The following is a 21,863-nucleotide window of genomic DNA, read 5'->3' as shown; positions in this document are numbered from 1 at the left end:
GTGACCGAGACCCCGCCTGGCCCGGACGGAGACCTGAGGAAGGAGCCGGGCCGGGCTGGCGACAGCTGCGGCTGTGGCTCGGACCCTGGCTGGCGTTGCTTTCCCACTGGAAGGGCTCCCTTTCCCACGGACCATGGACAGCAGCAGCGGCGCTTCCATCCTCCTCGAAGACCCGCAGATGTAGGAGTTCTGCGGGAGGGCTGCGCGAAGCATCCCGTGCGCTTCCTCGGAGTCCGGCCACAGAAAACGGGACTGCCGGGGCTCAAAGCCTAAACTGAGCCAGGCGTTCTTACCCGGGGTCCAGCGGAACCGCTCTCTTGTTAACGGAAAGAGGATCCCGCGTTTCCGTGGGCTCGTGGAAAGAAGACCAGACTGGCACGACCTCCGGGTGCGTGCTCGCAGAGATCCGTGACCAGAGAGAGTGCTGAGGTCCGCGAGGATGAAACCCCCACACCTTCTTAGAAAGAAAAAACACGGGAGGAGAGGAGCAGAGGGCCGCGGGCACCGGGGGCTGCGGGGAGAGGCGGAGCCGCTCCCGTGAGAAGAACGAGCGAATGACCGGAAATCGCAGCCCCTCCGGGAGGCCGTTCTTGTTGGGGCCAAAGTCCGTGGAACAGACGCGTGCAATCAATGGAAATCAATGAATCAATCGATCCATCCATCCCTGAGACCCAGCGTTGGCTGCACCAGCTTTGGAGACTAGAAAGGCCGCACGAGCCCCTAGGGAGGGGCGGGAGCATCTCCACTTTACAGAGGAGGAAGCTGATTGGCCAGAAGCCACAGCTCTGGTCTGATGACAGTAAGGCGCTCCATCATCGTTTCACAAGATTAAACTTCCGGTGGGACAAAGCCGGGAGCGCCCGAGCCAAGGAGAGCGGAGGTTTGGACTAGAAGGGAGGGGCGTGGTCTGAATTCCGCGGGAGATAAGAATGGGGAGCGGCTTCCGGAAGGGGCGTGGCCTGCATCCCTCAGGAGGGAGGAGGGAGCTTGGGTGCCCTCTTGGGGGCGTGGTTTGAGGTCCCTCCCCCACAGTGGGTGTCCGTGGTAGGGAGGTGGGGTTAGGGAATACTTGGGTTGTCTTTGGGAAGGGGCGTGGCTTGCGTCTAGCGGGAGTAGGGAAGCGCTAGGAGGCGAGGTTTGCAACTTGGGTCTAGAGTCGACCATAATAGGAGAGGGGCGTGGCTGGCATCCGGAGACGTTAGGGATAGCGAGCGACTAAGGGGAGGGGGCGGAGCTTAAGTCCCATGGGACAGCGAACGTAAGGCGAGCTTTAGTTGGGGGCGTGGTTTGAATTGTGCTTGAATCCCGCGGGAGGAGGGAACGCAGTTTCCGCAAGGGGCGTGGTTCATATCAAACGGGAGGTGGGGAAGGGGAACTGAGAGAGCGTCTTTAGCAAGGGGCGTGGCTTGACCTCAGCACAGGAAGCGTGAGGGGCGTGGCTCGTCCCGTGAGGGGCGGGGTGTAAGGGAAGGCCTCAATGGCTTCCTCCGGGAAGGGGCGGGACCGCTTCGAGTTGGATTGACTGCTGTGCGCTCCAGTCTCGTTCCCAAGCTCGGCTGGGGGCGGGAGTCCCGGCTCGGGCTCGTCCGGTCGGCGCTGCAGCCTCCTCCCTCTCAGCGTAGGGTTGGGGCCGGAACCGGAAGCTGCCGCTCCGCTCCTGGGCCCCCGAGCCCTCCGCTCTCTCGGCTCCTCTCACCCCTTGGGTCGCCGGTGGGGGGCGGGGAGGTGTCCGGAGCCTCTTCAGTCCTGGGGGCGGCGCGGCCTGAGTTCTGGAGCCTCCGCCATGGAGCCCGCCGCGCCCGCGCTGACCGAGGAGGACATGGCCGAAGTAAAGAAGGATGTGAGTGGCGGGGGCCGGGCCGGGGCTGGGCGGGGCAGCTGCATACCCCAGGCCCCCGAAACTCCCAGGGGAGCCGGGCCGGGGGAAGTCCCGGGTTTTCCGTGCGCTCCCAAGAAGGACACCTCCCCCCAGGAGGTGGCCCGGACTCAGGAAGACCTAAGTTCAAGTAGTGATTCCGGCACGTCCTTGCTGGACAACGCACTGAATGCCTGCCTCAGTTTCCCCCACTGTACAATGGGAATAATAAATGAGCACGTATTTGTGGGACACTTAGCAGAGTAGGCCCGATGAGTACTTCCTTCCGCGTCCATGCCCCCTTAGGGCGTTAGAGTCTGGTCAGGCCCAGGGACCTGGGAAGGAATCTAATAGAGTAGTGATGACCGGCGCCGTAGAGCTGGACGGACTGCAGAGAGGTGGGTCCTGAGGCCGGAGCGGCCATCGTTCTCTTTTTCAGGATGAGGAGGTGGGCCAGCTCGGGTCATCCAGCCCGGGCCCAGTCACACGGGTGGCAGGGCTGGAGTTGAGACCCACCCTCCGGGGCCCCACCGTCCTCCGCGCCGCCCGCTTTCCCTGCTCTTTGTCAAGTTAGTGTCCAGGGTTGCGTCCGCCCTGGTGCTTCCCGGGATCCTGATGGCCCTACCAGGGCCAGGTTCCCGCCACGCTCCAGGAGCTGTCTCTAAACTGGGGCTGAGAATGGGTATGGAAAATGAAAAGGCCGTCCCTGCCGTGGTGGCAGTAGTTACTAACGCCCACGGGCTGTCCCAGATGGGGAAAGGCCTTTATCCCCAGAGGCAGAACCAGCTGCTGCTACTAGGAATTCCCCTAAAATGAAAACTCCTACCCATTTAAATGAGACCTTTGGTCTTTCTAGCCTGAGGAAGAAGAGCTGTTGAGTTCTCACAAGTGAGGATACAAATGTTGCCTCAAAAATATCAGTATGATGATTTGGTATCTGTAAAGTGTAAAATATGCAACAGCTGACCTCTCTTTCATAGGTGTTATAAAGCAGCATAAATATTAATGCTTAGTTATAATTAAATGTATTATGTAATCTAGTTAATGTTTACGTTTCCCTTTGTTTTTCATGCAAGTGCTCGCCCTCTAAGATGTCTAAGAATGAGTAATAATTATCCATCATTTTGCGTCTTATTGTTGAGAAATGAAAAAAACAGCTTAGGCAGCATTCTACCTGGCTGGTCCTCATATAGTATCTGAACGTTGAAATCAGGGAATTCTGCCGCTAGGTGGGAGCTCCTGTATTCCAGCAGTATAGCTTAGCTGGCACATAGTAGACACTTATTGTTTGTTGAAATGTGTTTTAATTTGACAGATTAGGAAATTGAGGTCCGTAGTGGCGGTGACTTGCTCAAGGTCGCATAACTGGTTAGTGGCAGATTCAGGATGAGAACCTTGTTCAGTGTTCTTTCCCTTACTCTTTGCTTCCTTTCAACAGATATGCCAGTAATCCTGGAACAAAATGAACAAAGGTTAATTCTAGTTTCTCCTTTCAAGACTAAACTATTTTGTCTAAAGTCCAAAGTATGATTCAGCGCTTTTGACTCACTGTGAAAATAACCATGAATTACCTGTCCCTTTTGGAGGAAATGATTGGAATTTAGAGCCTATAGAATTACTCTAGAAAGCCTGTTTGTATTTTTAAGCATATTAGTATCATAAATTGACAGCTGCAGAGGAGCTTAGAGTTCATCTAGTCCAGTCTGCTGCATCTCCCACTCCTTACAGCCCCTTGGACTTTTATGTCATATTGTAAAAGGAAAATAAATTCACAGAATATTTTAGAAGCTTAGGTATATGACCTTTTGTTTGTGCATTAATGTCTGCCAGGTCAGTGGGAGTACACAGATGAATAAAAGACCAGCATGGATGGGGAACCTTCAGGGAGGCCTCAAGGTCACATGTGGCTCCCTAGATCCTCAAGTGTGGCCCTTTGACTGTTCACAGAACAAATCCTTTTAAGGGTCAAAGTCAAAAGGCCGCACTTGAGAGCCCCACATGTTCCCCACCTCTGGCCCAGAGGCCCACAGTTTAGTAGCTGAGATAAAGTAGATATACAGCTAACTAATACAAGACTGTCAGTGAATACACCATTCTCTTTCAGAGCTTTCGTAAAATCAAATCTTGAGTGTGATTATCCTCTTGGACCCTTCCCTCTCTGGCATAGTTCCCTGCTGTCCTTGACCCCAGCAGGAGGGGCCAAGGTGCAGGTCAAGATTGAGTGATCAGGGTATAGTGGTTTGTATGTTGCAGATAATAACAACAACAATAAAAACCCTGTGAAATATTTCAACAAATGTAAACTGTCCCCAGCTCTTGGCACAGCATTATTTGGGGAATGCATAGGTGATTAGAAGATAAGTCCAGACCCCAGAGAAGCTACAGGTAAATCAGGGAGATGGAACATATGTACAGATAATTGTAGCATGAGGCCAAACAATATAAAGGGTGTTGAGTGGTCCAAGTTTTGTTTGTGTTCATTTTTAAATGAAGTATTATTGTTTCATAGAATTTTTTTTAGCCAGTTTTTTATACCAGGACTTGGAATCGATGGGTTTTTCTCAGTCGTCAGCCTGCTTGACTTCTCTAACATTTGACCCAGTTGATGAGCTTCTCTCTAGGATGCTCTCTCCTCTCTGAGTTCTCCTGACATTGCACTCTCTTGGTGGCTCTTCTACTTGTCTGATCTGTATTCAGTCTCCTTTGCTGGATCGTCATCTATGTCTCACCGCTTAACTGTGGGTTTACTTAAAAGCCACTGTCCTGGATTCTTTTTTCTCTCTCTTCATTTTCTCTTACTTGGTGACCTCATTAGCCCCCTTGAGTTCAGTCATCATCTCTGCAAATGGCCCCCCAATTTATGTATCCATTCCCTTTCTCTCTATTTCTACTTAAGCAACTGACTACTAGACATTTTGAACTTGGTATTCTCTAGGCATCTAAAATGTAAAATGTCCAAAACAGAACTCATTACCTTTTCCGCCCCCTCTTGCTAACTTCCCTATTTCTGTCAGGAGCACCACAGTCACACAAATTTGCAGCCTTGGTGGCATCTTCCACTCTAATAACCTTAAAAAAATTCTTTTCACATTGAATTAAGAAAACTTGAGTACTGAAATAAGATTTTCTGTGACCTTGTTACCACTGGGACTTTCTTAGGAAAAGCTGCAATTAGAGATAAATATAGTAGTTGAATTCCTTTAGTTGAAACAAGTTTCAAAACAGTAAAAAAATGTTGTATTAAATGCAGCCCCCACATAGGTATTTCAGAAAGTTATGAGTCATAACATTGTGAAAAAAATGAAGCACATGAATTTTGGCTCAGGACTACCAGTTCAAATTTTTTTCTTCTAGAAAAGCAAACTTAACTCTAGCAGTAGTTTAGTATATTGTTAAATAAAACAGAATCTGCTAGTAGATTTAAAAACTGTATTTTGAATAAAAGATGGCTTTCTGCCTCTTATTAATAGCAGTTCTGAGAGCCTTCTAGGCTTTCAGAAGAAGAAATTCATCTTTATGTAAAAAGGATTTGCTGTGTATTTCCAAAGCAGCTCATCCCCCCCCAAAAAAAATTCTGTGCTCCCTTTCATTCTAGTTAAAGTGGGTATCAAAACAAAGAAGCTGCGTTAAGTGGCCTCCTTTATCAAATTGTGTTGGCACCCTGACAGGCAGGCAGACAGGACAGATGGTATCACCTAGTCTAGACAGATTGTGTCAGCCTGAAGCCCCCCTTATTGGTATATTGACAAAACTGACTGAGGCTAGAAGTTAGTTAGGTCTGTTCATAAACCAAGGAAGAGTGATGGGCAGGGAAGCCAATGCTGCAGATGCCACCTAGATCTTTATACAGTAAGCAGGAAAAATAAGAGAATTTGCCAAAGCTTGTCGTTAATTGACAGCTGTGTTGTCAGTAATCATAAAAGCATCTCTAGGTAAGGGAGATAAGTCATTGATGAAAAAAATAAACCCAAATGGTATCAAGACTGTCTTCTGTCTTGCTTTTCTGTTTGGTGTTTCCTATAGGGTGTGTGTTCCCTTTGCAGGCGAATGGCATGCTGAGTCTGGGTACTTCTGATGAGATTCTTTTACCTGCTTGAATGTCTTACAGAATTCTGTTTTGGTAGTCATCTGAATTTATTAGCTCCTATTTAAGGGAGTGGATGATGGAAGTCAAAAGGGGTGAGAGAGAATGTGGCATCATCAGAATAAGTAGAATTAATTGGACATAGAAGAGGGATGTAAGGTGAGGGAATTCAATTCAGCAAAAATTTCTCTAACACCTTGGAAGGCTAGGCTGTCAGGTTACAGAAGCCAAAAGAAAACCCAAACATTTTCCCCCAAGGAACTCATATCTAGAGGGATGCAGCATGTAGACAAACTAATTTCAGGAGGGAAAGTTCACTGACAACTAAAAGGAACAAGAACGTCAGCATAGAAGGTGGGGAGCAGGAGAGCTGACCCTTGAAGGAAGCTAGAAAGTCCACGACGTAGAGTTGAGAGAGTATATTCCTGGCAGGAGGAAATAATGTTGAGTTTGAGGGATAATTATTAGCCTAGTTTGGTCGTAATGCAGTGTGTGGGGAAGGGAGGGTAACATATAATCAGTCTGAAAAGAAATGGGTACCAGATTATGGAGAACTCCCAAAATATCATACTGAAGAGTTTGTGTTTTATCCTAAAGGCAATAAGGATCCATTGAAGAGTTTTGTACAGGGCAGTGACATCATTTGTGTTTTTTAAGAATATTAATTTGTGTGCTTTGTGGAAGATGGGTGAGAGATGAAAGATTGGAAGCAGGGGTGCCCATTAGATCATTCAAACAAGATATAATAAGGGACTCACTAGGGAAGAGCCCATGTGAGTGGAGAGAAAGGGAAGATTTGTAAGATATTGGGGAGATAGCTAGAGTGGTAATGACACCAAAAGAAATTGAGAACTTGGTGACAGGATTTAGGAAGGAAAGAAGCTCATTGTAGGACCTACTGAGTTTGAATGGTCATCAGGAGAGTTAGGTAAAAATGTGTGACCGGCATTTCTAAACGAGTCCTTGGGAAGGAGTTGGGGCTGATGATGATCTAGATTTGAAAGTTATCTGGCCAGAGGTGGTAATAGAGATGAAATGTGTAAGAATCTAATGTCTAGATCACAGAAAGTACAATCCCACTGTTCTTGAAAGTGGTTGAACAATGTTAATATATGTTTAATTCATATCACTACATGTCCCTAAGAGGGACGTAGGCAATTTAAAGTGAATTCGGAGGAGGGTGACCAGGATGATGAAGCATCTAATTGTTGAGGAAACTAGAGATAAATCGGCTGAAGAAGAGAGGGCTCTTGCGAAGGAGGAATGTTTATTAACCATGGATTCAGATGAAACTCTACACTTTTAAATTGTAAAGGACACAGGTATACTATTGTGCTATAAGAAATGATGAGCAGGCAGACTTTAGAAAAACCTGGAAACATTCACATGAACTGATGCTGAGTGAGGTGAGCTGAACCAGGAGAATATTGTACACAGTAAGAGCAACATTGTGAGATGACCAGCTTAGACAGACTTATCTCTTCTCAGCAATATAATGATCTAAGACCACTCCAAAAGAGTCACGATGGAAAATACTATCCACATCCAGAGAAAAAACTTTAGAGTCTGCATGAAGATGGAAGCATACTAGTGGCTCTCTTTTTTTTTGTTTTATTTTGTTTCTTCTTTAGAGTGGTTCCTCCCGTTGATTCTAATTCTTTACAATGTCTAATGTGATAATATGCTTAATATGAATGTATGTGTAGAGCGCACCATCTTGGGGAGGGGAAGGAGAGGAAGAAAATTTTAAATTCAAAATCTTATGGAAGTGAATGTTGAAAACTATAGATTAATTTTTTAAAGTAAAGTAAAATTATAAAAGACATTCTGGCTACTACTAAAGTGATAGAGAAACCTAAAATATTTAGCATTTCATTAAAAAATGAAAGGACCCAGAGCTTTTTTAAGTTTACTAATAATATTTGTTCAAACTTCATCTAATGTTACATAATTCTTTTTTCTGGTCATTGTAGTCTGAAGAAATACTCTATTGTAGTATTATGACTCAGTTGTTAAATTTGCAAACTGGGTTCTAATTTTTTAACATCTTGATAAAAGATAGTGCTAAAACAGTGAGCAGATTAATTCTAGTTGAACTTAACGTTCTTTCTTCAAAAAGTTTTCCTTGTGACTCTTTTTCAAATTTCCAGTTAAATTTACCTTCTTTGAGTAATTTCTTAACAATGATTCCAGAAGACTACCACGACCTAGCCCCTTTCATCTGGTGTTATCACTGTAACATTTCAGAGCTCCATGTAGTGCTTTGGAAATTATCGCTTTGAAGGTGATTGTCTTTCAAAGACATTCATTTATAATGAAAAGTTCTAACTAGAAAATTAATCTGGATATCTTTCCTTTTTTTCTTCTTTAAAAGTAGTGACCATTATATATCATACTAATGAAAACACCCAAAGGAGGTGGGATGCCATCGGCAAGTTCAGTGACTTGCCTGGAATCATGCAGCTGCTAAGTGTTGGGAGTTGGGATTTGAGCCCAGATTTTCAAGACTACAAGCCCGGCATGATATCCACAGGGACCCATGGCCTCTATATTATATTCTAATTGACGATCTCCTTGATTGCGATATTGCAGCTTCTCCATACCTGTCCATCCCTATGTGATTCTTGTCACATATGTTTATCACGAGCACATTCCTCCCATCGCCATTCAGGCATTTCTGTGGAGCATGGTTTATTGTCCCTCTCTTCTCACTCCTCTCTTAATGCTATTGTTCGTAATTTCCACTGCCCTTCACTGTAAGATTTTTACAAATAAGTTGATATTCTAAACTAGTTCTTGCAGATTAAAATGGTTTTTAGATTCTTTTGGTCTCCTGGCATTTGTTTTACAGTTAAACTGCTTTTGAAAACAGCCAGTGTCAGTGTCCTTTCCTCTATCTCTTTCCCATTTGTCAGCAACATTTTACTCATTTAAATACATTCGTTTGGAGTTTTAATTGCATACCTTAATTTCTTGTTTTCAGTCTTAGAGTTTTGTAGTGATTTTGATATTTGTCCTAACAAGACAGTAGTCTCACTCTACAGAGATGATTCAGGAATGACTCCCACATCAGTATTGAGTTGTTTGTTTTCTATTTGCTAATATATAATCACATGGTTGGGGAGTGTTTTTTGGGAGGTATTTTTAATGATGTTACTTGGTGTGCCACTTCATTTATTTGCCCTACATTCAAACCCTGGGAAGCACCTTTCCATTTAGCTGCAACTTCTTTTTGTTTCCTGGTTTCATTTATATCCACAATGTCAAGACTGACAGAATCTAGTTACTTCAATTCAGCACATCCAGTCTATTCTGCCTTTCCTGACAGTCCTACCTGTTCAGTATCTCTCACTTCTGTCCCATCCTTTCCATGTCTGTCATCCTTATAAAGATATAGTATAATCAGTGTAGAATTCTCTAACAGAATTCAGCAATTAAGGGAGGGGCTATGAGTTACTCCATTTTTAGAATGTGTACAACCATTAGCAACTACTGGGTCTTCAAAATGTGAAATCCTTGTCCGGTAACTTAAGGACTTTCTATTTAATGTATACAGTTGGCCAAATTTGATCCTAGTGTGGCTTCTTAGTTTTCTTGGCTACAGAGTACAATCCTCATTTAATAATTTTATACTTCTGCACTTTTGAACAAAAGAAAAACCAGGAAAAAATGTGTGACCAGATCAATGTAAATCTATTACCATTACTGGAAAAAATATCTAGTAACCCCTTCTTATTATTTCTTACCTAATTTTGTTTTCTCTTTATTCAAAAACTGTTCAATGACTTCCGTTGCCCCAAATTCCTCATGCTGACTAAAAGGACTCCCCACACATGTATCAGTGTGCCTTTGTGGTCTTTTATCCTATTATGTTCTTACATGGCCACCATACTTCTCTGCCCATTCCTTGGCATTCCTCCCCTGTTGATCTTGTTCTTCACCTTTGGAATCCGACCTTTGAAACCCACCTCACTCTCAGCTTCCTGCCTTCTCCCAGTCTAGAAATGATGTCTTATCTCTCTGAACTTCTCTGATGTCTTGTTATGCCTCTTACTTGACTGAGAAAATATTTTATTGGTATCTTTTATTTGTACATCACATTCATTTCTGAGTATATCTTTTCCTGCTGTCTTCCCAATAGTCATCCTTTGTAACAAAGAGTAAAAAAGAGGGGGAAAACAATTCAGCAAAACTAACCAACACATCAGCCCAGGCTGACAGTAAGTGTAGTGTTCCCTGTCCAGAATCTCCCCTTCCGCCAACCATTGGGGAAAAAAGGACCAGGAATTGCATCTCTTCCTCTCTCCTTTTGAGGCCAAGCTTCATCATTATAATTACATAGTATTAGTTTCAATTGCTTCCTTGTATTTCCTATGTGCTTTGTTGTGAGTATTATGTACATTGTTTTCCTGGTTCTGCTTACTTCACCTAGCCTCACTTCATGTAAGTGTTCCCTTGTTTCTCTATGTTTTCATATTCATTTTTACAGCATGTTAATAGTCTGTTACATTCACATGCCACAGTTTGTTTAGCGTTCCCCAATTGTTTCTAATTCTTTAGTACTCTGAAAAGTTCTGTTACAAAATTTCTATTTTTTTGAAATATATATGTGTCCTTTTTATCATTGACCTCCCTGGAATATATATCTGGCAGTGGGATGTTTCAGTCAAATACTATAGACATTTTAATCACTATCTTAGTGTAATTCCAGTTCACTTTCTAGAATGGTCTAGAATCAACCCATAGCCATCAACAGAGTACTGGTGTATCACAGTTCTTCCAGCATTGATTTTTCCCATCTTTTGTCATCTTTGCCAGTTTACTAGGTGTAAAGGAAAACTACAGAGTTGTTTTTATTTTCATTTCTCTTACTTATGACTTGTAGTAATCTTTAATCTGGTTAATATTTTTCACTTCTTTGGAGAATTGTTTGTCCGAATACTTTGGCCACTTATCCTGTTGAGTTATGGCTCTCTTTTTGTACTTTTGCATTATATTTTTTATTTCTCTAACTAGATTGTAAGCCTATGAAATCAAGGACTATGTCTTATTCGTTTTGTACAATCCTTGTCCCCCCTCCCCAATCTATGCCACTGCCTTGCACATAAGAATATAGCACCTCAGAAATGGAAGGTACCTTAGAATTCTTTTTTCCAGCCCTTCACATTTTGCAGATGAAGAAACCGAGAAAACAGAAGTTTTCCTTCTATCTAAAAGCCAGTTAATTATGTAGTAATTATGTAGCAATCCATATTTTTTTAACTAAATTGGATTTTTTCCAGCTCATCACATTGGTATGCAGAGTAGTTTGGTTCTTTTTCTGTTATCCTCTAGGATTAGTAAATGGAAAGATGAAATTAATGGAGCAGTAGTTTTTCCTGAATTCAGAAGGCACTTCAAGATCTCAAATACTTTAGAGTAACCATATGCATCACTCATCAAGGCAAGACAATGATTGTAGAAGATTTCCTACAGATAATTTGTCAGGCAAACTAGTTTTAGCTACTAGAGTTGGTTCTGTCTTCTTTGTAATTTATGTTCCTGGTCTAGGGTTTGTCTTTCCCCCTTCTCACCCCCAATCCCAGTGCCTTCCTTCTGAGATTGTCAACTATTCGCTGTATCTATAGACAGGTTGATAGATAGATATCTTGTCTGTACAAAGTTGTTTGCTTATTATTATCTTCTCCATTAGACTGTAAACTCCTTGAGAGCAAGGGCTCTTTTGCCTACTTTTGTATCCCCAGTACTTAGCACAGTACCTGACACGTAGTCAGGTACTTAACCATAAAATGGTTTCTATTTAAAACAACTTTAATATATTTTATATTTTTTAGGCTTTAGAAAATCTGAGGGTGTATTTATGTGAAAAAATCATAGCTGAGAGACATTTTGATCACCTACGTGCAAAGAAAATACTCACTAGAGAGGACACTGAAGAAATTTCTTGCAGAACATCAAGTAAAAAAAGAGCTGGTAAGCTGTTGGACTACTTACAGGAAAACCCTAAGGGACTTGACACTCTGGTTGAATCTATTCGACGAGAGAAAACACAGAGCTTCCTGATCGAAAAGATCACAGATGAGGTGCAGAAGCTAAAGATTGTCAAGCTTGAGTATCTGAAAGGTAAGGTGACATGCTATACAAGGGGACAAATTACACAGAAAAAGGGAAAAATAAAGCAATTCACGTGATGGAGTTGATTTTTTTCCCCTTGGTTTTTAACCCAAGGATTCCACTAGGATTGCCTTTTCTGCTTTAGAAAATTTTATTAGGTTATCAAAAGAGAAAGTTATTGGGGGAGTTCTATTTAATCACAACTTGATACCTGTGGATTTAGTTATACAGCACTTCCTCCCAGATTGATGGAAGACGTGAGGAGAAATGTATTATTAGGCCTGCTTTATAAATGAAGAAACAGAATTAGATTTGGTGAGTGATTTCTAAAAGCACAGGACTTCTGATGCCTCTACTGTAGAACTGCAGATCCCCCTGTAATACAGCTAAATGGGAAGCTAGTTTGCTTAGTGGGTCGGTAGAATGTTTTGCTGGATAGGGACTAGACCTGTAATTTTTCATTTTTGTAGGGAGCTCCCGGATGAGCTCTGTCAATGCAATTCGTCTTTTGAAAATTAGAACTTTTGAGATTCCCTAGAGCAGTGAGAGCTGAAGTGCCTTGCCCAGGATCCCACAGCCAAGATGTGTCAATTCTTACGGCCCTTGGGCAGGCTGTCTATTCAAAGGAATTCCTAACCTTTTTTGAGTCTCATGTCTGCAGCATGTGAAACCCTTTATGCAATACTGGTTTTAAATGTTTAAAAGAAAATATAGTATTACAAGGGAAACCAACAATTCACACACATGTATGTATATGTATACACATATACATACATGTAGATGTATTCACATATATACATTAAAATTTAATTATAAACATTTTTAAGAAAAAATGTTCATATACCAAAGATGGACCCCTGCAACTAAGCCATTTTTGTTGTGTCTGAGTTTCAAGATAGGAAAATCTCACAAGAAAGAGTAACCTGGATCAGAGTTTATCAACCTGCAAATCAGGTTCTACTATGGGCTCTCCTAATCAACATTGGATATTTGCAGAGCCAGTTTTAATTGTTTTATCTTTTTTAACCACAAGAAGAATTTTCCCTTTCCACTTCCCTAGAGTTCTAAGGCTATTAGTTAAATAAGCACAAGATTAAATAGTGTCTTCCACAAAAGATTCTACTCATTTGCTCATCACAGATAGATATTAATCAATTCATAAATTTATCCTTGATATACACTGTTTGAAATGAATTTTATTAAGTACATATTGTTTGCCTTTTCCTTTTGTTTGGCACTTGTGCTTTTTGTGACTATCCAATAGCTCTGAAAGCTACTTCTTTGATGAAGAAAAGAATTTATCTTTATTACTGACCAGATTTCCTTAAGCAGTAATGCTTAATTCAATTTTCAGAGGAATCCCAGATATTGGGTTTTTTCTCCAACATCAGGCCTTCAAAATGTTTCAGTAATTAGCAATCTAGTAAGTTATTTGATTAAAGGTTTGTTGAATTGTCTGTCACTGATTAGGTTTACTAATCAGTTTATTAATCATCTTCTCTGGTTTTATTTTAGGATTACACCATAATAGCTACATGCCTCTCCCACCTGGAGCAACAAATAGTCTGTCTAGGTTAGATTCTAATGAGTGCAATTTCTCTGACAAATTGAAAGACGGAGATGCTACTGTTGTTTACCATCCAACAGGAGAGTCCAGCACAGCCTCCTTTTATTCCAACAATACTTCATTGAATTTACCTGTTGTAGAGGTAGGCAGAACCGAAAGTAGTGTCTTCTCCTCAACTCCCCTTCCTGGACCTGGAGACCCTGGGGCACCTCCTCTTCCGCTAGAACCCCAGTCAGAAGAAGAAGGAAACTCTACTGATATGTTTCTTCCCTTAAGATCACGTTCTTTTTGCCACCAATGACAGTTTATCCCACTTCTCTAAAAGTTACTTCAAAAATATTTAAAAGGGCTTCTAAAATTTTAAGAATACATTTACTGTAAATGCTTACTAACAACCTCTGTAGCATTTTTAGTATATTTTTATAATATCATGTAAATGGAGTGTTAATGCATTTTTAGGAAATTCAATAGAAAGCACATTTTGATTATATATGCTACTGTTTACTTTTCTTGCTTTTTCACTGTAAGAGTTTTAGTTTGGTGTTTTTTGTTTTTTACTATTGTTTCAATTGAATTTTTGCAGCTGGGGACAATTTCTTCAAAATGTGGCCATTTGGGTTGGATTTGCTGTACTAAGACAATGTTTGTCTTAGGATGTTTGCTGGAAGTGGTCAGGCCCTACCTAATAGTTCTCACCAACTTTGTAGACTTCTTTTAGTAGAATTTTCAGAGTTCAGAAGTTGACTCTCCTAACCAGCACCAGCATAGGTTTTGCCTACAGGGCAACATATACAAGGGCATAGTCCTCCTTTAACCTATGTAATAGCTCTACCTCCTGATCTAACCTAATGTGCCAATATCTCAATCTGATCAGCTATGTTCCTCATCAGTGATTTTAATGTCTTTCTCAAGACACTCTTATGTTCTTAGATTTTTTTATTATTCCCAAGAAAAAACTATTTTGTAACAGCAATCCTTTATATTTCATGGAAGTATTTTATGTTTTTAGTTTCTATGCTTTCATCCTCTCCAGGTTGTTGTCTGGAGTGTAGATAAAATCTTAGAAACGGAAATTCAGTTTTAGTGAATATTGCTCAAAATAAGTGGGGCATTTGCTGACAATTTTGTCATCTGCTGTCATTTATTGTAATGGAATGTCACCTCCATTACTCATTCATGTTACATTTTATCTCTTGTATAATTAAATTTGTTATTGTTCACTTATCATATAAGACTTTTCTTAATATTAAATTTGCGGTAAAAAAGTGGTAGAAATGCTGTTTGGTCAGTCAGTAAACATTAAGTACCCACTATGTGCCCAGGCGCTGTGCTAAATGTAAATGTGAAAAAGAAATATAATCCCCCCCTTACAGAGCTTACAGTCCCATGGGGGGAGGCACCCAAAAGGAAGCTCAAAAGGAACGGGGAAGAGCATGATAGAGACCTAAAGGAAGGGATGACCAATCTGGGTGCCCACTTCAATTAAGAAGTCCCCACAGGCTGAGGGTATTGGTGGGATTCCTAGGGCTGGCAAAGTCTTGAGGGAGGCATGACGAAGAAGTCGCTGACAGTATTTTTTAACAGTATAATGGTCTTAAGGATACTGTAGGGTTTTTTAAAGTGTGATTTCCTTTAAGAATCCAAATATTTGTTTCCATTTTGAGAGCACTATACTAAACTATTTTCAAGTGTTTGTAATATGTGTACTTCTAGAAATTAATTGTGAATTGTCAACCACAAACAAACTTTTATCTACAATATTTTTATAAGAATAGTTCGAAGATTGAATTATTTATGTCCACATATTACTCACGATTACTTGAGATATTTTATTACAAGAGAAAAATTGTAGTTATCTTTTAAACAGTCAACTTACTGAATAGTTGTTTTTTTTAAGTTCCTTAAATAATCAATAATATTTTTCTTCTAAAATGGTCTTTGAAATGTTATCAGCTTTACATGTCATTCCTTAGGGTCTATTTTGTTTCCCTACCAAAATAAACAAAGCCTGACTATCGGTTACAAATCATTCTTAGATTTTGATGAATGATACCATTGTAGCCCTCATATCCTCTTTTCCCTCCCCAAAAAAAAAGTCAGTACTCTTCTTTGGGGGAAAATAATATAAGTTCCTTCAGTTCAAATGTCATCTTTAAATGTGTTTGTTTTTACAGACAGCTGAGAATCCAAAGTCACAATTAACTTATTTGGGTATTCCGGAATATTCCATTTATGAGAGCTTTTCTTAGATGTTTATAGGTTATTTTGGATTGTTAACTCATTGTAAATTAGTAATATAGTAAGGAAGATTTCTGTTATAATTCTAGTTTTTGAGAGTACTTTAAAATACTGAAATGATTCCTAGGGCCTGTGGAATACTTAAATTTTTAAAAACTGACCATTACCCAAATTTGAGGATCAGTTGAAATAATTGCCTAACGGGAGCCGCTGTCCTCTGCTGCATCCTCTAGTTAAACAGGGTGTGTCAGCATCTTAGGATCTCTTTGAGTTGAAAGCAGTCATAAATTCTCCCCACCAATACATTTCCCCCCCCAATTATGCACCTCATGCCAAGCTGTTCACATTATCTTTATTGTAGTGAAGATAACATCTCTCTTGAACAGAACTGTACTAGGTGCTATGGCAATTACAGAGAAACTATGGTAGGCATCCATCTCTATAGGAGTTTGCACTGTTAATGGAGAATTTTAGCATTTGCAAAGAACTTTGTATCCAAAAAATTTTTTTGCTTTGGAGATTGCCAGCTTAATATTTCCTTTACCCCTCTCCACTTTACTCTTGACTAAACCTGCTGCTATTAAAATTTATAATTAGAAATTGTTGACTGATAGCCTGTTAAAATTTGTACTCGGGACCAAGGGGCACTACCTTCTCAGAGCCACAGAAAAGAATCCTATGGTTGTGATTTCTAGTGAAATCAGCATAGTGAATACCTAAACTCACATCTGCACTCTTGACCAGGGGAGATTTGAGAACAGATATTGTTATTCATCATTAGCAAAAGTATTCATTTGGGCATAAACTAAATATGAGAGAATGAGCAAAATGTTTTTGGTTCCTCAGTATTATGAGTCCCAATATTTTATTCTTCTTTAAGAACTAGAAAGAAAACCAGCTGGTCTGTGTTTCATCTCCCCAGCAGAGGGAGCAGTACAAGTTATAGTAAAACATTATGCTTTTAAATGAAATCTATTTCAATTTATTTTTAAAATGTATTCTGAAAAATTATTTTTATCTATACCAGATCATGTAAATACTAAATTTTAAGTGGTGTTACTACATAAAAACATTTTTCATCCAGTTTATAAAGTAGAAATTGATTATATTTTTTCTAGTACTATCTAGTGTATTTGTTATAGTTGAGCTGTATTACTGAAGGAAAAAGAATCATACTTAATTTTTAATTTTTCTGAGTTATCTGGAAATTAAGGAATTATGTCCCACATTTTCAAAATATTCACGGTAATATATTTGCACTAAATTGTGGTTATGAAATATAACTACATTCAAAAAACTTAGTCATGCACATTCAAATTCTAGAAAAGATATTTAGTATGCCAAATGCTTAATTTTCAGTGTTTAAGTTAAAGCTCAATTAAGTAGAATGTTTCTGATTGAAGGGATGTCTAAAGATCTTTCAGAATACTTCAGTGTCATTATTGTGAAATAATGATCACTGAAACAGTACTGTAGATGTGTTTAGAAATTCAAGTCAAATTCATATTGACCACAGGATATTTCCTGAGAATTTATGAATTTCTTTTTCTTGTGATTTGTCTGTCTCTTTTGAAAGGTGCCTTGACTGGGCCTTGGGTGGAAACAATCATTGACTTCAGTTTGGTCAACTTCCAAAATGAAAGAATCTTGTTCTTTTGAAAGGAATTAATTTTACCTCTTAGTTTTTAGTAAGATAGCTTGTGTTCTGAAACGGTTAAGTAGATATTTCCATTTCAGTATGAAGTGCCTCACATTTCCAGGTTAGATAAGATTATCCAAAGTTAAACAAGTGTCTTTGACCTTCCTTGTGTTTTCTTCAACATTTCTAATCAGGTGAAAGTGGGACTGGAAGTCAGAAATATGAAATGAACAGTATAAAAAGCACTGAATGTAAGAGAATTGAAAGTACATGTAATATTAGTGTAGTCCAGTGGGGATATATTTCTAAATGCAAAAATATATTTAATAAATATGAAAATTACTTTGCTGCACTAACCAAGTCTGAATGTCAGTTTCCTCAAGTATTTCATGACTAAAGGCTAAAGAAAAATTTTACTATTCAATATAATTTTGTTTTAATAAATACTTTTGTGAAGTTTTTCATGATGTGTATGTTTTACCATTGCCTTCCATTGAACAAATAATGAACCTCAAAAACAGGTTTTTGGAGTTAAGTACCTGAAAAAAGCAGCTGAGAAAAAGACTTCACTTCCATCTAAGTGACATATGCCTGACCAAGTATCTGGAACACAAGTAACTGTTCTTGTAAAATTCATCATTTGGACACTGTATAGAAATAGAGTGCCAGGTCAGTTTTTCTAATCTGACTTCATTCCCCAGCTTAAGAATGTTCTGTTTAATTCAAGAGGCAATAGGAACCATATACCAAGGATAGTTCCACATGGATATATGACAGATATAAAATATATCAGAAATTAGAGGAGCAGTGGAGAAATTACCTTTCAGATCTATGGGTAGAGAAATAATAGTACATGACTACACAAGTGATGGGAACATGATAAAAATGGGCAATTTTGATTATATAAAATTTGAAAGTTTTTGCATAAATAGTTCTAACAAAAATTAAAAGGGCAATAGGTAAGGGGGATCTTTGCAATATATTTCTTCAATAAAGCTATGATTTTCAAGATGCTTGTAAAGAACTGCTTCAAATTTGTAAGACTAAGCCATCATCCAATGAACAAAGGATATGAATAAGCAGTTTTTAAAGAAAGAAATCCAACTATCAAAAATTCATTACATTGCTAGAAAAATGCAAATTAAAGCAACTTTGAAGTTCTACCTCACTCAGAATGGCAAAGATGACAAAAGGAAAATAACAATATTGGAGAAACAATACACTAATGTACTCGATGGAATTGTGAATTACTCCAGCAGTCTGGGAATAATTGGTAAAACTATTCTTGGAGTTACCATACTGTATCCCTGCTGACCCTTGCTAAACCACTACTAGGCCCATACTTCAAAGATAACAGAAGAAACGGAGCTATAAGTGCACAAATAAAGCATCTCTTTGTGTGACAGCAAAAACTTGGAAACTAAAAAGGGTGTTTTCTTGGTGAATGATCAAAATAAGTCGTGGCATATGATTGTAACTGAAAGTTGTAACATAATGAGATAGACAATTTCAGAGTAAATTGAACAGACTTATGAATGGATGCAGAGCTTTAAACAGAGCAAAATAATTTATACAACTATAACAAGGAGAAAAATGACTTTGAAAAATGACGTTAGGATTCTAATCAATGAAATGATAAACCACAAGTGCAAATGAATGAGGGGCAGGTAGGTGATGCAGTGAGCGGAGCAGCAGCCCTAGTCAGGAGCATCTGAGTTCAAATCAGGCCTCCACCTGAGTGACAGAAAGGAAATGAATTTGCTATTTTTTTTTTACATAGCTAATGTGGGATTTGTGTGCTGAACTATTTAGTTATAGAGGATTTGGAAGTGTTTTGTTAATTTGTTTAACTGGGTGAGTAGGAAGGACTGATTAATTTTAAAATACTTATTTGCAAAAGATTTAAGAAGAAGCAATAGCAAATCATTATAATTCCTCAGTTTAGCTTTTGAGGATCTCTTAACTGGCTGTATCCAGCATTCAACTTGACCCAACCTCCATGCTAGCCAAGCCATTCCTCCTACCATTGGCTACCTCTACTCCTCCATGCCTACAAATATAATACTTGTGTTTGCTTTGGTTCTTGTTGGTTACCACTCTATTTTTCCGCTTATTCAATCCTGATCTTGACACTAAGAATACAGCTATGTAAATGGCAGACAAACTAATAAAGGACACGTACCATGATTTTATTTTGTTTTCTTGAGGGAGAATGGACCTGTGATTTCATTTATGTGAGCCAGTCCCAGTACAGAAACACGCTCCACTGCTGAAGACTAGTAACAGGATGAGTTGCAGAGTGGACCTCAAGAGGTTTGGCGACTTGCCCATGATTATATATGTTAGAGGCAGAATTGGAAGCCTAGCCCCAATCCATTGTAACTGATTCTCACAAATATAGAGTGACACAGGAAAAGGCAGAAAGGGAGTGTTGTCAGAGAATTCGGAGAGGGAGCGATAACTGAGTTGTGGAGTGAATCTGCCTGGAAGAGGGGTCTACAAGGAATTCAAGAAATTTGCACCTGAGCTGGGACTTGATTGGAAGAGAAGGATTTGAATAAGCAAATGCGGATTCGTGTGGAATTGCTGCACGTACGGATGTCATCTGGTAAGCACTGGGATGAGATGGGGGAATAGCTAATAGCCAACTTTGTCTGCAGAATGTATAAAAAGGTCCCATGAAATAATGCTAAAATGGTAAATTGGAGTCCCAGCTGTGGAAGACCTTAAGTACCATAAAAAGGAATCTCAACTACTGAAGGGAAGGATCCCGAGCCGACGAATGAGGTCGTGTTAGTATTCATGTTATTTTCGTAGCTCTGTAAAAATCGGAGAATCCAAAGACCAGGAGACAAGTTCTTGAAAGAGCCCTAGTGAGAACTAATGAGGGGGGGGTCGGTCTGGCTTCCTAATTTATGGGGAGTCATCCACCCAAAGCGGATTGCGACCGCCTTTGGTTCGCTCCCAGGGTGGTTTCGGCAGCATACCGAGGCTCGCCCAAGGCCACCCAGCCAGCCATCTTTCAGAATCTGAGCTCGTTCTCCCGACCCCGACCCCGTCTGGCCCCCTCACAGCCCGTCCCGGACCGAGTCCAGAAGGACGCGCCCTAAGGGTAATGGCTGCACAGCTGGAGGACAGTCACCCCGGCCCCAAGCGGCCGGGCCAGGGTGTGGAGCCAGGCTGCTCCAGTTGTGTCCTGCTGCCTCTCCAGGTGAGGCACCTTGGGGGGAGCTGGGCTAGCTGAACGGAAAGACCGCTCCTGATGGTGAGGAGGGGCGCCCAAAGTCAAGCACTGCGCACTTATTGAGCTCCTACAGTGTGCCGGCGCAGCGGGCCACAGTCCTTCCTCGGCCGGCCCTAACTCCGGACCGCGCGGCCCGCAGACGCCACCTCCGGCAAGGACTGAGGGTCAAGGGCCGGGGTCTGCGCTCTCGAACCAGGGAGGGGTAAGAATTTGCGGCTTCCTGAGAAGGCGGGGCTTCCGTGAGACCACACCCCCGCGCCGGGGGCGGGGCTTCCTCCCGCTGCGCAGCCTCTTCTCCCTCCCGCAGGAAGGAGGCTTCCCCAGACTGGTGGAGTCGAGCGAGCGAGGCTCCTCCGCCAGGGGGAGACCAGGTGTTCTGAGGGGCGGGGCTTTCTCATCTCTGCACTGCGAGGCTCCTCCTCGAGGGGCGGGGCTCCTAACCACGTTGAATCTTTTCGGTCGTGCTAGACTCTTCGTGACCCCTATTGGATTTTTTGTGGGGTGGTTTACCATTTCCTTCTTCAGCTCATTTTACAGATGAGGAAACTGAGGCAAATAGGATTAAGTGACTTGCCCAGGGTCACACAGCTAGTTAAGTGTCCGAGGTGGGATTTGAACCTGGCACTCTACTCCGCTACTTCGCTACCTAACCTTAGAGTGACGGTTCTCCAGGCTACTCTGCCCCTCCTCAAAGAGCGACCTTAGGGGTAGGGCTTCCCTCAGCAGAACAGCTCACCCCACAACCTAACAGGCGGAGCGACACGATCTGAGGGGGCGGGGCTTAATCGACTGCGTGACGTCCCGCCCCTAAGAGGCGGGGCTTCCTAGCCTCCCACTTCCATTTACTCACACACATACACACCTCTTTAGGGGCGGGTCTTCTCCGGGACGGGGCCGTCCCCCCCTCTCTCCATAAGGGATGCAACTTCCGGGCCGGGGAAGTCTGAAAGGGTGGGATTTCTTCAGCCTTGTGTCTTTCCCCACCCAAGGAGCGGGGCTCTCCAGTTTCCCACACCTCTTGGGGGCGGGGCTTCTTGGAACTGGGTGGCCTGTCTCCTCGAGGGGCGGGACCGCCGGGCCTAGACCGCGTGAGGGGGCAGGGCTTCCTCAGGCGAACGGCTC

The 21,863-nt window shown here is 41.4% G+C and overlaps 1 protein-coding gene and 1 long non-coding RNA gene across 2 annotated transcripts; one reads left to right on the top strand and one right to left on the bottom strand.

The window, feature by feature from the left end:
• Nucleotides 1-1,408: 1,408 nt before the first annotated feature.
• On the top strand, nt 1,409-14,895 carry BCL10 (BCL10 immune signaling adaptor). The gene is made up of 3 exons (XM_072648919.1): nt 1,409-1,840; nt 11,774-12,062; nt 13,569-14,895. Exons 1-3 carry the CDS (start codon nt 1,784-1,786, stop codon nt 13,919-13,921), a joined length of 699 nt encoding a protein of 232 aa, XP_072505020.1. The 5' UTR covers nt 1,409-1,783; the 3' UTR covers nt 13,922-14,895.
• LOC140529900 (uncharacterized) lies at nt 3,142-21,828 on the bottom strand. The gene is made up of 2 exons (XR_011975722.1): nt 21,604-21,828; nt 3,142-3,307 (listed from the first exon to the last, which is right to left on the bottom strand). It is a non-coding gene; the product is annotated as an uncharacterized lncRNA (long non-coding RNA).
• Between the last annotated feature and the right edge of the window lie 35 nt (nt 21,829-21,863).

Source organism: Notamacropus eugenii, chromosome 2 (genome assembly GCF_028372415.1).
Source record: "Notamacropus eugenii isolate mMacEug1 chromosome 2, mMacEug1.pri_v2, whole genome shotgun sequence".
In the NCBI taxonomy this organism is placed as follows: Eukaryota; Metazoa; Chordata; class Mammalia; order Diprotodontia; family Macropodidae; genus Notamacropus; species Notamacropus eugenii.
This window is presented reverse-complemented; position numbering and strand designations above follow the sequence as displayed.

Coding starts and splice junctions, on each gene's coding strand:
- BCL10 (XM_072648919.1), top strand. CDS start 1,784: ATGGAGCCCGCCGCGCCCGCGCTGACCGAGGAGGACATGGCCGAAGTA. Junction 1,841..11,773: donor TGGCCGAAGTAAAGAAGGAT/GTGAGTGGCGGG, acceptor TATATTTTTTAG/GCTTTAGAAAATCTGAGGGT. Junction 12,063..13,568: donor CAAGCTTGAGTATCTGAAAG/GTAAGGTGACAT, acceptor GTTTTATTTTAG/GATTACACCATAATAGCTAC.